This window comes from Microcebus murinus, chromosome 17 (genome assembly GCF_040939455.1).
Source record: "Microcebus murinus isolate Inina chromosome 17, M.murinus_Inina_mat1.0, whole genome shotgun sequence".
NCBI lineage: Eukaryota > Metazoa > Chordata > Mammalia > Primates > Cheirogaleidae > Microcebus > Microcebus murinus.
Genome location: NC_134120.1, coordinates 54122842 through 54140635, shown reverse-complemented (window position 1 = coordinate 54140635; position 17794 = coordinate 54122842). Strand labels below are relative to the sequence as shown.

Genomic DNA, 17794 nt, shown 5'->3' with positions numbered 1-17794 from the left:
CTTTAGATGACCCACTCTGCCTCTGCAGCATCTCCAGTATGTCTCTCTCTGTGCCACTTCCCCATTCGAATCCTTCGGGGCTCTCTGTTGCTCAGAAGCTGAAGCCCCCCAGGTCCCCATGTGGCACAGCCAGCTCCCCACAGCAGGGCCTCAGTGCTGTCCATGCTCCCCCTCTCTGCACTTGTCCTGAACACATCTGTGGCCTCCCCCAGGGTCCTGTGGCTGCCTCTGCCTGGAACATCCTTCCCTCCTTTCTTTGCTGATTAATCCCCATTTGCTCTCCAACTCTCAGCTCCAGGCACTGCTTGTTCCAGGAAGCATTTATCGACAACCCCCTCCAACCCTAACGCCAAGTCTGGACGAGGTATCTGTTTTATGAACTACCGCAGCACTCTGTGAAACCTTCACCATAGGATTTAATCATGCTGCCTGACTCCCCATCTCTGCGATGGGGACACACTTAGTTCATCTTTACAGCCCTGGCCTTTTGTGACTGTCCCTGTTGACGGCTGTGCATGCAGCACAGACTTGTTAACTGAAGAGATCCCCTCCCACCGTGTGTGTGATTTTCCTGACTCTCTTTTCCCCCTCTCTTTCCTTGTACCTTCAGTCTCTGATTCCAATGGCATCTTCATTTCAGACTCTCAGTTATGCTTATGTCTACCTGTCACCACACACACACACACACACACACACACACACTCTATAACCACTGCTGCCCCTCCTAGGTGCTGCTCTGTCTCTCTCCCTCGACTCACTTCTCCAGGAACGAGCTATGGCTGCGTCTTTACCACACACTCAGCTGTCAGGTCCTGGTCTGTCTTCCCACGGAAACCTGGGGCAAGCCAGAGACCCCTCTGGTGTGGACAGGGGGGCACCATGGGATGCTGGGGCAAGCACGGGGCTGGACAGACCACTACGTCAATTCCAGCTCTGAGCCCTTGGCCAAATTACTGAGCCTCACTCAGCCTCAGTTTCTTCATTCTGAAAATAGGAATCCTTCTATACCAGGTGTCCTCAAAATACGGCCTGTGGGCCACATGCCGCCCACCGAGGACATTTATCCGGCCTGCCAGGTGTTTTTGCTGCAGCTGCCTGTCCTGCTTAGCTGCTGACTAGCCACGGGCCCACAGTGCGCACTCTCCAACAATCTGAGTGACAGTGACCTGGCCCCCTGTTTAAAAAGTTTGAGGACCCCTGTTCCATGCAGTGACAGGGTGGAGGTACGAGCAATGAGGCTGTGGGAACACAGAGCGGATGCCTGGCTCCATGCGTTTTATCTACCGTCCTCGCCCTATGCCTGGTTCCCTGGCCTCCCTGGCTGGGCACACCCCGCTCCCGCTGCCCCCCGCCGACACTCTGTCCTCTCTCTATTCGCATGATTCTGGGCCTCCTAGCTTTCGCCTGTTTCTCCTGCTTTCCTTTTCCAACCATTCCCAGCTCTCCTTCCCCTGACTGCCCGGGCATGGCCGGCCTCCTGAGGTCTGTCGCCAGCCCTCTCCCCTCTCGCCGCTCTCTCCCAGGACTGCTGTGCCTCTGCTCAGTGGCTATCGCTTCGCAGTACACTTTCTTTCGGTTGCCTGTTTTATGTCCCTCAGACTGTGTCTTGCTCTCCCCAGTCGAGCCCAAAGCCCGGCACCCAGGAGATCCTTGTAATGAAGGAGGAATCTAAAATGTCATCGTTTGTTTCTATGTCTCCAGCTCACATCTCTCTCCTGAGCTTTCCAGAAATCCCACATTGCTGTTCATTCAGCTTCTCAAAGTCGGCATGTCCAGAACAAATCCCGTTTCCTCTCCTTACACCTGCTCTTCTTGTGGGGTGGGGTGGAAAGGGATGCTTTCTTGGTTAACAGCCCTCATATCGACTCAAGCCACGGATGGTTAGAACCCTGGTTCATAGACAAGTCTTCCTTTTCCCTTATTAGTGCCCCCCACAAATGACATCCAAACCTCGACTCTCCCCCAAACTCCCCAAACCACTGCCCAAACTCAAGCCACATCGTCCCTCACCTGGAGCTTGTTCTGACCTCCTGGCTCACCTCATCTCCACGAGCTTCCACAGCCTTGCTCAACCTTTCCTTACTGGGTACCAGAGTCGAGTCTCAGCAACACCTGTTAGAAAGTATGACTCACCAGCTCCATGCCTTCCCAAAGCACTTTCTACTACGTTTCCCTCCTTCCCAGAAAGGCATTTCACACCCTCGTCAGCTAGCCCTGAACTGGCTTCCCAGCCTCAGCGTCCCGCCCCCTCGGGCCACTTGCAGCTTTGTCAATCTGCTACTCCTCCCCTTTTCCTTCCTTGTGCTGCTGAGTGGCTCCTGTCTCCTTCTTGTCATTCAAAATCCTGCCTCCTGTGAAGGTCCAGCTCCTTACCATGTGGTCCAAGAGGTCCCACGTCCCTGCAGGCAGAATTAACCCCTCTGTTAGCACTGTCACATTCTGACTCACATGTCAGTCATTTGTTCACACACGGTTCTCTATCCAAGTGATGTCCATCGAAGACACGTGAACATAAACATTTTTGGATTTCTTGGTTCCATGGATATAGTAAGTATGTCACTAAACGTTGGATTAAACTGTTCCGACAAGCAATTGGTGAGCCTATCTTTGGGTTAATTGGTGAACAAGACAAATCGGGATCTTTGGTTAATGTTCTAACTTTTTACAGAAGGGAACTGAGATCTTCGGGCAGAGAAAACCTCTAGGTCCAGTGGGGCCACTGGGAAATCTTTCCTGGAGGAGCTGCCTGGCAAGGAGGGGTCTTCAGAAAGTCTAAATGACAGCTCGATACTAGTGTCCCCTTCCTCCATGGGTATGCTGGGGGGGAGGTGACAGGAAGTGTGGCAGTGCCTGGATGGGAATCACCCCAGGCTACTGCTGACTTCCTCTTTGACTCTGGTTTTGTGTTAAAGTTACTATAATTCTGGTTCAGGAAGTGCTGATATTTCTGGTAGAAACAGGTAATTCGTGATGCACAGAATGGAGGGAAAGCTGTGACCTCCACTATCTCTGACAACAGAGAGGCTGTCCCTGTTGCCAAATTTAGGGAAAAGGTTCTTGACCAACTACGTCTATTGGGCCTACCTGGAAGGACCATCACGTGGTGGTTGTGCGCAGGAATGGCTGAGAAGGTCGGCTTGCAAAAGCGGAGAAAAGTACAATAGATGCTCACGTTATTTTTAATCCTCACCAATAACCCCATGAAATAGGAGGGTGTGTGTAAGTGCATCATTCCCTATCCCACCTGGGGCTTAGAAACAGACATCTTGATGGGCACTGGAACAGCTGAGGTATGAATTAATGATTTCTGATTCCTTGACTTTCTACAAACTAGTAAGGGCTTTTTTTCCTTTGGGTGGATACCATGTAGTCGGATTGTTGGATCAAATGGTAGTTTTACTTTTAGTACCTCCATACTCCTTTTCCATAGAGATTGCACTAGTTTGCAGTCCCACCAGCACTGTATAAGTGTTCCCAGCTCTCTGCATCCACACCAGCATTTGTTGTTTTGGGACTTTGATAAAGGCCATTCTCACTGGAGGAGTTGTGATATCTCACTGTGGTTTTGATTTGCATTTCCCTTATGATTAGAGATGTTGAGCATTTTTTTTTACATGTTTGTTGGCCACTAGCCTGTCTTCTTTTGAAAAGTTTCTGTTCATGTCCCTTGCTCACTTTTTAATGGAGTTATTTGATTTTTTTTCTTGATTTTCCTGAGTTCTGTATAGGTTCTAGTCATCAACCATTTATCGGATGTGTAGCATGGAAATATTTTCTGTCATTCTGTAGGTTGTTTATTTGCTCTAATGATAGTTTCTTTGGCTGTACAGAAGCTTTTTAATTTTATCATGTCTCATTTATTTATTTTTGTTGATGCTGTGATTGCTTTTGAGGTCTTCTTCATAAATTCTTTGCCTAGGGAGGCAATTCTTTGTCTATAAGAGTTTTTACAACATTTTCTTCTAGAATTCTTCTGGTTTCATGCCTTAGGTTTAAGTCTGTTACCCATTATGAATTAATTTTTGTGAGTGGTGAGAGGTGCGGATCCCGTTTCAGTCTTCTACATGTGGCTATCCAATTTTCCCACATCATTTATTGCATAGGGATTCTTTTCCCCAGTGTATGTTTTTGTCAGCTTTCTCAGAGGTCAGATTCCTGCTTAGGACAAGGTTGCCCTCTATCACCACTTCTATCCAACATAGTGCTGGAAGTCCTAGCCAGAGTATTCAGATAAGAAAAGGAAACCAAGGGCATCCAAACTGGGGCACAAGAGGTCAAACTATCTCTCTTTGTTGATGATATGATCTTTTATCTAGATAACCCCAAAGATTCTGCCAAGAGAGTACTGGAATTGATAAGTTTAGCAAAGTCTCAGGTTACAAAATCAATGTACACAAATCAGCAGCATTCCTATATACCAACAACAGTCAAAGTGAGAACCAAATCAAAGACTCAATACCTTTCACAATAGCAACAAAGAAAATAAAATACCTCGGAATATATTTAACTAAGGAGGTAAAAGACCTCTACAGGGAGAATTATGAAACACTGAGGAAGGAAATAGCAGAGAATATAAACAGATGGAAAAACATATCATGCTCATGGATTAGCAGAATCAACATTGGTAAAATGTCTATACTACCCCAAATCATCTACAGATTTAATGCAATCCCTATTAAAATATCAACATCATTTTTCACAGATCTAAAAAAAATAATTCTATGCTTCGTATGGAACCAGAGAAGAACCCATATAGCTAAAGCAAACTTAAGCAAAAAGAACAAGTTGGGAGGCATCAATTTACCAGACTTAAGCTATACTACAAGGCTATAGTAACCAAAACAGTATGGTTCTGGCACAAGAACAGAGACATAGACCAGTGGAATAGAACTGAGAACCCAGATATAAAACCATCTTCATACTGCCTGGCATTTCTAACATCTGTAAGAGAATGGTAGGAAATAAATTAGACTGTGGTAGATTGGAGCTAAAATGTGAAGGGTATAGACTACAGTACACTGAGGTTTGTTTTGCACTTAACTCTGAATACAAATGGAGTACAAAATGAAGTTCCTTTTCAAGCTTGTGTGATAAGGAAAAGTAGTGGGGAGGAGGGGTCTGAAAATGAATGACAAGTTTAGTTTCCGAGGTGCTTTTTGGCAGTCACAGGACGCGCAGGTAGAGACCAGGTAGTGGGCAGTTAGGGATTCAAGATGAGTGTGAGGGGAGGTAAGGCTTGCAGCAGCCTCATTCCTACCACAGCCAAAAGGGGGGCAGTAGATAAGAATGGGGAGGAGTGTTTGTTGAATGAGCATAAATTAATCGAAAGCTAAAAAATGTAATTACAGAGGCCACAAAATATCAATCTTAAGTATCCAGTTTGTTAAAAAATATCTATGAAGGTAATAGTGAGAACTCAATACAACACCTGCAGCAATGTCTATAAAAACAATCTGCCTCGAAGGTCTTTAGTGTGTAGTAAAAAAATAAATAAATAAAAATAAAAACAATTTTCCTCTTCCCTTTCCTGTATGAGTTGGATGTCCTGGAACAACTTGAGAAATTTTATAGCAAAAAGTATTACTATTATTTTGTACTGTTAGGCATTACCTACGTTCTTGTTAGTAAGCAATACTTGCACATTTTTTATAAAAGGGCAGCTTTGTCTCTCTCTAGCTCCTTTCATTTACCCTGGATCTGGTAACTGGTGCAGAAAAGCAGGTGTATTTTGTTGTGTGTGGCAGGGGCACTTGGAATCTTAATATACCTTCCTTGACTGTGAACTAGAGACTTAGTTCTGATGTCTAGTGTTCATCTTAAACTTTTTTCTTTTGTTGCTCTTTTAGTGACAAATATTGTGAAAGGAATTGAGCTCAGGCTCTGTGAGTAGCTAACATTCTCTAAAGCATCTATGTAGGCAGTTCCCTGTCCTCCCCTATTGTGACAGAGGGTGGTAGCTCTGGTCCCTGCTTCTCTCAGCTCCAAACATTTTATCATTTGTTATCAGAACTATTTGCAGTGACTCAACAATAATTTTCCTAAATGACTGTGAGACCTCATTTGGATTTTTAATAAACAGTCACATTTTAATGAGGTCTTCATAAAACTGACTAAATATGTTTAGAAATCATTAGCTTAAATTACCGGTGCAAAAGTCTCCTTTGGGAGTCCTGCAGATTTGGTTATAAGACTCTGGCAGATGGATTAGTTCAACACCACAACTGAGTTTTTGAATCTCCACACAAACGGTGTAAATGGGAATGCCTGGGAAACAGGCAGCCAGATAAAAACGAAATGTCCCTCAGGTGGATTCATTAAAGCGGGAAAATAGTCACAACACACTCCAGCGCCATTCCGATGCCAGGTGTGCAGCCAACGGCAGGTGCCAGGAAAACCAACCAGGGTCCCTTCCCAGAACACAGGGCTAAAAGAAGATGTGCGGTGGTGACAAGGAAGTATTAGATAATGACAGGTCCTGGCAGATGTACCGGGGACCCTGCTGGAGGGAAGTGCAGCGTCTGTGTCTTCTGCACCAGGTGCTGCGACAGGGAAGGCCTCCCAGTGGCTCCAGCACCGGCAATTAAAGCCACCTAATGCAGAGTGCTTCAGGGCAGAGCGGGGAGCAGGCTGCAGCTCTGACTTAACGACTAGGCAGCACGTCTGTGTAAACAAACACACATCCACCTCCTCATGCTTAATTCAGGAAGGACACGCGGGCGTGGTACACATGTTAAGTAGGTAGCTGTTGCCCTTAAAAATCATGTCATTTTGATTTCTTGGGTGGTTTGTTGTTGTTTTTTTAAGCATGGAAAATGGGGAAGTCATCTCTAAAACAAATGTGCAGGATTAACAACGGGAAACAGCCTGGAACAAGGTGAGTGCTTTTTCCTGGAGGGAATACGACCTCTTGTCAAAACCCCGAAATCATGCCAGACATTTCAAGGACAGATGCTATTACTTTCATTCCTAATTGAAGTCAGACCAATCCAAGAGGCTGATGGCCATGGGGGGAGGTCTCTTCCGAGCTCACCCACGTCCCCACAAACCTGGAAAGGTGTGCAAGGGTTTTCAAAAAAAATTACCTTGTCACAACTACAATTATTGAGTTACTATAAGCCTATGGCCTTAGATTTATGGGTAAACCAGAAACCTAGTAATCACCTCCCCCTTTCAACTACACCCCGCTGGCTGAAATTTCCACAGTTATTTGTTAGGAGGAATAGTTGCCACCACAAAACCAACAGTGAGTGCCCTGGATATGACAGGGCCAAGTGCCTGATGGACAAAAATAGTGACCACTACTGCATGGAATTTTTATTTTTAATTTTTCTAAAGCCAGGCCACTGGAAATGAAACCTAGCTCCCTGCAAAATGTGCCACGTCCAGCAGACAGTGGGCTTTAGGGTTTTATTATTATTTGTTTTTACCATAGTAATTTTATAGTATAATTTTCTTTTACTTTTCAACCAAAGATTATGCTGTCCTCATCTTTCCTTAAAGTAAAAGGGTGTATCATATGAAAGTGACTTAACCCTCTGAATCCGCAGGGTCCAGACATGGTGACACACTTTGGAAGTTCAGTTAAGCAAAAAATACATATATGCCTTTATTTTTTAAAAAAAACTCCTGTACTAGTTTTTATGTACAATTATCTACTTTTCAAAATAATTCACGTTAGGATTCTCTTGCAAGCAAGTTCCAATGCAAATACTTAACATCTGAGGGGGTAAATAACTTTCTGGGAATGCAGTTATTATGAAGTTATTGTGCAGTTATTGTAAAGTACCGTGAAAACAGTCTCTAGATACCTCTTTCTTCCCATACGTGGGCAGTCAACAAATATTTGTGAAGTGAATGAAGGATTCAGATTTGAGGATACACTTGGGGGAAGAAACACAAGTGCATGAGAACTGGTACAATATTTAGCTTGGCTATGTGACAGTCTAGTGTGTGCTAACAGATCTGTGACACTGCGTTGGTGCGTGCCCAGTGCCAGGCAATGTGCCGGGAGGGAGGGGCCGATGAGCGAGGACCTTTCCTCCTTTGCAGGGGCTGAGCTTGCTTTCCGGTGGAGCTGACAATGTTTTTCAAGTCATTATTGCTTTCATAGCAAAAGAAGGGAGCTTTGGTATAGGGGGAAAGGGGTAATTATATATACTACCACAGGTCTTAGGTTTGTTGGTGGAAAAATGAAATTTACACCAATACTTACATTTGTTGAGTGCTCGGAATGAGCAGAGTCTTCTCTAACCACCTGATTTGTAGAAAGTCACTCAGGCTTTACAAGAACCCCATGAAGCAAGTTGTTATGGACTGAATATTTATGTACCCCCAAAATTCATGTGTTGAAGCCCCAACCCCCAAGTGTGGCTGTATTTGGACATGGGGCCTTTGAATAAGTAATTAAGGCTAAATAAGGTGATAAGAGTGGGGCCCTGATGCAATAGGATTAGTGTCCGTATAAGAAGAGACACCAGAGGCCGGGTGCGGTGGCTCACGCCTGTAATCCTAGCACTTTGGGAGGCCGAGGCGGGCGGATTGCTCAAGGTCAGGAGTTCGAAACCAGCCTGAGCAAGACCCCGTCTCTACCAAAAATAGAAATAAATTAATTGACCAACTAAAAATATATATACAAAAAATTAGCCGGGCATGGTGGCGCATGCCTGTAGTCCCAGCTACTCGGGAGGCTGAGGCAGTAGGATCGCTGAGCCCCGGAGATTGAGGTTGCTGTGAGCCAGGCTGACGCCACAGCACTCACTCTAGCCTGGGCAACAAAGTGAGACTCTGTCTCAAAAAAAAAAAAAAAAAAAAAAAAAAAGAAGAGACACCAGAGAGCTTGCTCTCTCTCCACCACATGAGGCCACAGACATGTGAAAGCAGGAAGAGATCCCTCACCAGAAAGTGATTCCTGCCAGACCTTGATAGGACTTTATAGTTCCAGAACTGCGAGCAAATAAATGTCTATTGCTTAAGCCTCCCAGCCTGTGGTGTTTTGTTATAGCAGCCTGAGCTGGTGGATCCATAGTTACTAACTACTATGTCCCCACTTTTCCAGAGAAAGGTCGCTGACAGGAGAGGCTCAGCAACCTCACCTCGGCCGGGCAGGTGGCGCGTACCTGCCGAGAGCTCTGAGCCAGCCCACCTGCCCTCCCATGCTGGCTCCCAGCAGAGACGTAATTAAAAGAAAAAAAAAAAAAGGTTTTGATATTTTTAGCACATAAAATACTGCTCTGTAAGTTTTTATGCTTTACATAATGGTCCCATAGTATCTCTCCACTTGTCTGGTCACTTTACTTATTACATCCTTTGTCATACAGAAAATTTTACATTTTAATATCATCAGATTTTCCTATCCTTTTCTTAACGTGTTGGGCTTTTAGTGTCTTTGAAACATTTTTAACAAAACAAATGTTTTAGATATTTTCTTCTAAAACTTTTAAAGCTTTGTTAAATCTGATATTCATTGTTTGATGTTTTACAAAAGGACTCTTTTTGGGGTCCACATGGATAAGCAAATGTCTCAGGTGGCTTCTTGGAAAGCTCACGCATTCCCCACTCATTACATATCTCTCCGCTTATGCTTAAGGTCAACATCTGGCCTCTCTGTTTAACCTACTGCTCCACTTCTTTCTCCCTAGCAATTTGTGGCACCTATAATTTTCCCTTTTCCTATAGTCCTTGTTCAGTTTTGGTATCAAGGTTATACTGGCCTCTTAAAATGAATGGGGGAGCAGTCTTTCTTTTTCTTAGTCTCTTAGAGTAATTTTTATAATATTTATAAAATTTATTTATATATTTATAAAATTTATATATTTATAAAACTTACAATATTTGAATTATCCATTCCTTGAATATTTACTATCTGTACATATATTTGGGTCTGGTACATTTCCATGGGTCATTTTTAGCCATGATTCAATTTTTTTAAAAAGATCTCATTCTTTCTTCGCAGGTAGAGTGCAGTGGCATCATTAGCTCACTGCAAGCTCAAACTCCTGGGCTCAAGTGATCCTCCTGCCTCAGCCTCCTGAGTAGCTGGGACTATAGGCATGCACCATTATGCCCAGATAATTTTTCTATATTTTGTAGAGATGAGGTCTTACTCTTGCTCAGTCTGGTCTTGAACTCCTGGCACCTAGTGAACCGCCCAACTTGGCCTCCCAAAGTGCTAGGATTACAGGAGTGAGCCACCACCACACCTGGCCAATTTTTAAATAATTATTGTCTAGTCAGAATTTTTGTTTCTTTTTGAGTACATTTTGGAAAATTATGTTTTTCTAGAAAATAACCTATTTCATCAAACTTGTTGTTGTTTATATTATTCTATTCTGATAAAAATACCTATTCTATTCCTAAGATTCTTTATGTATGGTTTTCTTCCTTTATTTCTGATCTATTTTCAGAGGTTTGTCTGTTTCATTAACCTTTTCACAAAACCAGCTTTTTATTTTGTTGACCTTTTTTTATTGTTTCTGTGCTTTTTATTTAGTAAATGTCTATTTGAGTTTATTATTTCCCTTTTTCCTTTTTTGGTTTTACTCAGTTCTTCATCTGTCTCCTTGAATTAAGTGCTTAGTTGGTCTTTCTTTTCTAATAACAACATTTAAAAACACGTATTTCCTTTTAGGTACCATTTTATTTATATTTGATGAGTTTAATACTAGATGATACTTTACAAATCACAGTTGTAAGTATTTTCAGATTTTATTAGGTGTTTCACTTTGCTCGTGAGTTAGCAGAAGTGCTGTTCTACCCAGACCCTAAGTGAAGGTGGCTTAACTTCCTTGTCATCTCCCTGTGCTGGCAGGTGCTCCTCTTCCTTCTCCCTCACTCCCTCTCTCCCCACGTCCCCAGTCTGCCCTCTCTCTGAATGTCTACCCTTTGTAGGTTTTGGTTTTATGTGGCAGTCTCCGTTCAAATTCTTAGCATTGCATGGGTCTAAAATGTTATGTCTTATCCTTGGTGGGCTTAAAACCCAAGGTCCAAGATCACAAAGACTGAAGCTGCTCACCCCCTGCCAAGACTCACACAGAGCCCCCTGCCCAGCCTCCTGAGGACAGGTGTGAGGTCCTCTCTCTCTAGGATCTCCAGTCCTCATTTTATATCTAGTCTCCAGTAGTTTACTTTTTGAGGGCTAAGCTAAACATTTTTAATGTATATGTTTATATGTATGTGTGATATATAAATACATTAAGATATGTATTTATATTTTTATCTAGAATTTCTAGATGTTTGCAGGAAGGTTTTCAGATTAATCTACCATCTTTGCTAGAATTATAGGTATCTCCCACTTACTGAACGTTCTCCTTATGACAGAACTGTAATATCTGTTCCCGGTTTGTGCCACCTGAAACCTTCTGAGAATCGTAAGAGAAAATCCCTTATGGTTTATGCCCCAATATTTCAATTCTAGGCTAACCTATAGGCTGCCTTTGCTGAGAGTAAGTCTCATGATGCCAACTTTTCTTAAGTTAAGCATAACCATGGAATTACAAATAAGGCAATTGCACCTTGTGTGTTTGCTCATTTTAAAATTTCACTTTGGAAGTAATCTTAGAGCATACCACTACCGAGAATACAACCACTTACGAGTTTCCTGGTTAAATAAAAATAGTGTTCCAATATAATAATAATAATAATAATATATAGTTATAACATGAGGGAAAGCATGTATTTTAATGGATTTTTAAAAAATAATAGAGTATGACACCAGATTCCTCCTCCACTAGGGTCTTTGAAATTATTTTCAAGTCAGTTTTCCCCAAATACCTGCTTGTATAGATATGAAATAGATCTTAGCATACAGTAAATTCTCAGCATTTGTTGATTCACTTGTAGGCTGTACTCCATGAAATTGCTATTACATCAGCTGAAGACTGATTGCAATTCAATTAGTACAACTGGCATAAAGTATGTTTCCAGTTGTGCTACACAGAATTAGGATAGTCTTATGTTCTTCATTTTCTTTCCAGAGAAATAAATACCACAGTATCCTCAAAAACAAAAGCAGTGCTCATAAACAGTTACTGCAGAGAAAGTAATGCAAGGCCTTTGAATTAGATTATGATTTCTATTTTACAGGTTAGGAAACTGAGGCACAGGAAGGTCAAATCTCAGTAAGTAAAGATGCTGGAATTCTAACCTCAGGATTGAATCCAGTGCTGCATATAGTTTTTAGAGCCAATTTTCCTGAGTTAGGGAATGTAGTCATGTCTAATGCAGCACCCATTGAGTTTTGACACCCAACAATCAGCATTCATGCTTAGAGGTATTTTTGTGCTCTCAATATAGCCTGATAACAGCTGCTTTTAAATCTTGAGTGCCTTTCCTGTCTGTTGCTATCGCAACAAATGAAAGCAATTCAGGCTATGTTTACTGATAATTTATAAGCAAGTGCAGCAAGCAATAGGAGGAGCTGTAGTAGTTAATGTTTTTTGGAGTACACATAGTACTTCAAAATCTTGGTGCGTGCCTTACTTTCTATTCCCAGCTAAGCAAGGAACGAAATGGGCATTTGCGGTAGATAGCCCTCTTACCCTTCCCACTTCCACAAGGTTGGTCACCATGATGATGCTTGCAGTGTTTTCATGCCACACCATCCTCCAGAAGTCATAGATGGTCTCCTGCATTGGCCCTGCGGCAAAACAGAACAGAGACTATTTTTCCCTTGTAAGTTTCAACTGAAAAATTTCTGGGGCTCGCAACTAAATCTATTAATACCCACATACAGTCCCCTCACTTTTATAGATGGACATAGCTCTCTGGTGTCAATGCAAAAAGGTAATCTTTCTAAAACTGCACCTATAGAAATAGCAAATTTTCATTCATGGTTAAGTTTTCTCATGTCATCAAACAATCTGCATTTGAGCTCTTTTTACTCCTCTTAAGCTACTACCGTGAAAAAAAGTTATTTCTCCATCATTTAGCTATTTATCTCCATAATACTCAAGAGTGAGATTTTAAAAATGGATAACATTGCTCTTTCTGCTAACAATGGGCAGATACCCCAAGGAAGCGGCATATAGAGTGAAATGAGCCTCTATAGGAGAAATGGCCTTTTCTTGTTTCTAATATTTTTCTTACTCTGTGCTATCTGTCAAATTAATCCATTTTTTCTGCCTGACTTTCTATGAGAGAGAGAGAGGTTAAGAGTTTTAAGCAGTTGCACTAACTCTTACTCAACATAAAGATTCCTGGCAGAACATGAGTAGCCAGCTACTTCCTTAGCTCTTGGGATCTGAGCATTAAAAAGCTCTTTCCTACGGATTGGAAGGAAAAAAAAAAGGGAAAATATTTACTACAAAAGGCCAGTGTTACAGTTACTATCAGGTACAGAAAGTTGGAATTTAAAATTTCTTTTAATCCATATTAAAAAAAAAAACCCACCTTATGCCCATGCATATTTGAGGGTAGAAATGTAACAGTATAAATCTTTATAAGTAGAAAGGCTAAAAAATGAGAGAAATATAACTTCAAAGGCTTGGAGAGTCACATGATATATGTGAAATCATACAAATGTTCAGACACATTCAGGATCAGAACCCAACTGTACTATAGTATCTTGGCATTATGGATCGCTGATTTGGAGCTCCAATATTTGAAATTGAGATTTGCTTCTGCCTTTTCACTGGCTGTGTGATTTGGGCAAGTTACTTAGCCACTGTGAGCCTCAGTGTCTTCTTTCTTTACATATGGATCTTAGTAACACCTCTCAAGGTTATTTTGAAGATTCTTGGAATTAATGGACACTCAGGCATTTTGTAAATAGCAAAGCAATAGAAGGGAAACAAGGCACATTTAAAGGTATGTATTAATGGTCATCCTTTTGCTGGGGCCTGGGTACTGAGGAGGAGTGGCACACCCAGGCAGCCTCCAGTCACTGCCCATTCCTCTTGATTCAATTAGCAATTGGTTCTTTCATAATTTTTCTTTCTCTTCCTTCCTGTTGAGGCTCCTGCCCTTCCCTCCATAACACTGACTTCTACCATTCCTCCCTTGCTGCTTCTGACTGTACTCTTACTCTCCCCCTAGGAGCTGACTTGGCTTCTAACCCCTCTGGGGTAGGACCAGGCATGCCACCTCCCATGAAGCTCCACCAGCCATTTCAGCCCCTGTCCCCCAGCATGTGCGTGCCATTCTCCTGATGTATAGGCTGAAGATTTCAGTGACTTTAATGTAAGGTTACAGAGGGGACAAGTAAACATTGGATTCCATCAATCACTACAGTTCTGGCTTGCAGAGAGGCGCACTCATTGTGTACTTAACAGCTTGTTACTTATTCACAAGGAAAAAAATGTACTGAGTCCATCTTGGTGCAAACAGTCTTCTCAATGTGACCGCTGAAACAAAGGGGTGACCTTCACTAGGTACACAGGCATGTGCTCCCTTCCCTGAAATGTCCAGAAATATTATAGTAATAGTGCTGATGCCAACAGCTGCAGTGGATGAGTCAGGGGTTCTAGCATCACCGACAGCATGCGCCTGCAGGAAGAAAAGCCACCTCTCCTTTCAGTGGCTAACAGGGGTCTCCGGAGACATTCCACACTGGGGGCCCAGTTCTGTGTGTCTAAAGTGCTTTTCACTTATCCTTTCTTAGCAGTGGATACCCTGTGACTGATTAGTTCCAGTCCCCGCTGGAGGGGAGCACAGCCCCCTTGGTTTACTGCTATTTCCTCAGTGCTTTGTGGAGGGGCTGGCACACGGCAGGAGCTCAATGAGCAGGTGAATGAGTGCGTGTGCGTGCACGCCCGTGTAAGCTGTATTGTTATCAAGATGCTATACTAAACATACACTGTGTTAAATAAAACTACTATGCAATATTTGCATGATTCCCTTTCTCAACTTGTATTTCTAAGATTATCTGTAGAAGCTTGAAAACACAGTGGCTTTACTCCTTTTCAGTTCATGGAAAGAGGAGCATCTTTTGCAAGGATGTCTTCATAGGGAGTGCGGCTACCACGGTCCTCAGGCACTGCCTTGGAGCACTGGAGCTGGACTGCTGTTCCCAACCTCTGTGCAGGCCACCCCTCGCCCCCACTGCCCCAAGGCTTTGCTTCCAAACTCAGCCCAGTCCGTCACCCTGGGTGTAATCCTAGCTTCGCAATAGCTGTTCTCAAAGGAAGGCAGTGGTCTTCAATTCTAGCTACATATTAAAATTATGGTGGCGATTTTAAAAATTCTTATGTCTTAACCCAAGAGATTTAACTGGCCTTGGGTGGGAGTTGGGTCTGGGCGTGTTTTCAAATCTCTCCTAATCTACAGCATCAACAGCATCAGTTCCACCTTCCAACCTAACCACCAAGTGGTCTCCTATGGAGTTAATTGTGAAACACCAAATATTTGTCTGTTGATTGTTATAAATCTACTGATTAGTCTAACTCTGTCTACAAGCTCTGTGAATCAAGGAATCCCATTTTGCTCTGATTTAGAGGAACTTCACTCACAAAATGTCATCTAGGAATATGGCTCTGCCACCTCACCATGGGACCTAAGTACCAGTTAAGGTGGCATGTGTTTCTCAACGTTCACTCAACTAAATCTGCACCATCTTTAAAATAAAGGGTGTTTATAAGCATTAGCAGCTCACTCAGCTGATGACATATACTTTAGTCTTCATGATTTTCTTACCCATTGACCTGCACTAAAAAGGATTAGGATAGAAAGATATATTAGGAGAAGTTCTTTTTAGCGCTAAAATTAGGTACAAGTATCCAGAAGAACTAAAAGAATTTGGTGTTAAAAATCTAAAAATGAAATTGAACATGACGATTATTCTAAGTTGATCTAAGAAAGAAAAGAAGAGTGCAAGCACAGGCACCCCATCTCCTCCTGCATTTTGCCTGCTCCTTCTTGCCTTGTTCCCCTCACGTGTGTGGCACTGTGGCACCAACACCTGGCCGTGGTCTCCTGTGGCCGTATGTGTGGCCCCTCCCTGGCCTGGTCACTGTGGCAGTTCAACAATAAAACTTCTCAGGGATGGGCACTGGAGATTCTTGGTTGATGATTCAAGATATTTTATCGAATGTTCATTCGAATAATTTTTTTTGGAGGGTGGAAAATGGAAGAGGAAGGTCCCCAAATATTAGGCTTTTAATGCAAAATGTGTCAATCTTGTTTTTCTTTCTCTTCCCAAGATCTGAATAAATTATTACTCAGAGATACATGTCTCCTGGCAAAATAAAAAAAATTGTGCTGGAGGACAGGAGGCGGTGTACTCTCCTGCCACCGAGGGATGCTCTGTTTGAATTTAGCAGCTCCTGGTGTGGTCTGAGTGGCTGTGACCATCCTGAGCAAGCACCAGGAGTCTACAGTCACGTGCCCTGAACACAAGGAGGTTACTCTCAGCACCGGTGCCCTCGCAGACTGAAATGCAGGGGGGCACCATGGGAGGGCAGTATCCCTCTGCCTTGACCTCTGACTTCCAGGGTCACGGGAGATTGCTCCCAGAATGGACAAACTAAATTCCCAAGACAGGGAACCCAGAATAGCAGAAAAGGACTCTGAAAAACCTCCCTCTCTCAGGGCATGAACAGGTGCAATCGGCGGCCCAGGAATTTGATACCCGCGGTTCCTGGCTGGGTGGGAGCCAGTATAATTGCTGGGTCGGTCCATTTACAGATGTTTGCATAATAGGCAAGAAGGCTATTCTCAGCAGCTGTCCCCCTGTGGGGCTGTGGTGCTTGAAAGGTAAGGTCTAGAAATTTCAATAATATCAGGCCAGTAATGCATTCCATTCCCTTCACAATAGCGGGCACACACAGACCTCTGCTGGGAAGGAAATGTGCTGAGGGGCCATTCTTGCCACCAACAAGCCCTGGCGGAATAAAAAAGAGGGCAGAAAGAACTAGAGTTCAAAAAATAAAAAATTAAAAGCAACGAAAAGCGTTAAGTGGAAGACATTCGATGATGAGCTCTATTGTGTAAGATGAGTTCATGGGAAGCAAGAGATATTAAAGTTATCATTTTGAACCTTGATAGATGACTTGTACTCTTTCTTTCACTTTCAAATTTTTCTACAGTATTGTTTTTATGTTAACAAGAGCTGCTGAGAAGTCAAGGTCCCTTAAGCTCACAGTGGCATATTTGAGTTTTTTGAAGTGAGAAAAGATAGTATAAATATGAATTGGTATTCCATCAGAAATAGAGGAATACCTAACATCCTTTGAACACTTATTATTTCCCAGGTCCTGTTTGAAGTAGTTTACATGTATTATCTTATTAAATTGAAAACTCACCATCCTATGAAATAGGTACTATTGGTCTCCTCCATTTTACCGACAAGAGACTGAGGCACAGAGAAGTCAAGGAAGTTGTTGAAGGTCACACAGCTAGTGAGTTTTGAACAGGGGGTCTGACTCCATTACACCACACTGCCTCATGTGGATGTCAAAAGCCACTCAGAAGGGCTCTACTAGATGGGTGTGTACTGTACAATCCTCGCAATCCCAGCAAGAAGAAAATAGAGGATAACCCACGCCAACTACGCAGAAACAACCCCTTTAAGAGTGTTTTTGTATCAGGTCACTTCCCCCTTCAACACTTCCAAGGGCCTCCCGCTAGCACAGAATAAACCCAGCTTTTCCAGCGCAGCCAACCCCAAGCTTCTCCGCCTGCCTCCCATGAGTATTTGGAAACCGCGCACCCTGTTTTCTCCCTCCATGCCCCTGCTCAGAGCCCGCCCACGGGGACCGCTCACCTGAGTTGCCACAGCAGCCCAACGCACCTCCCACAACCCGTGTGGGGCCTCCCCCAGCCAGCCCCCTCGGCCAGAGCCCGCCTCTGAAACCGCAGACCC

General features: G+C 43.1%; 1 protein-coding gene across 6 annotated transcripts in view; it reads right to left on the bottom strand.

Moving 5' to 3' along the window:
- PTPRM (protein tyrosine phosphatase receptor type M) overlaps positions 1-17794 on the bottom strand; it is a 790604-nt gene that overhangs the window by 47498 nt on the left and 725312 nt on the right. For all 6 annotated transcript variants that reach the window (XM_012745929.2, XM_012745922.2, XM_012745925.2 and 3 more), the window contains one exon: positions 12537-12634. In XM_012745929.2, the coding sequence (XP_012601383.1) occupies positions 12537-12634 (98 nt within the window). The remainder of the gene's footprint in view (positions 1-12536; positions 12635-17794) is intronic.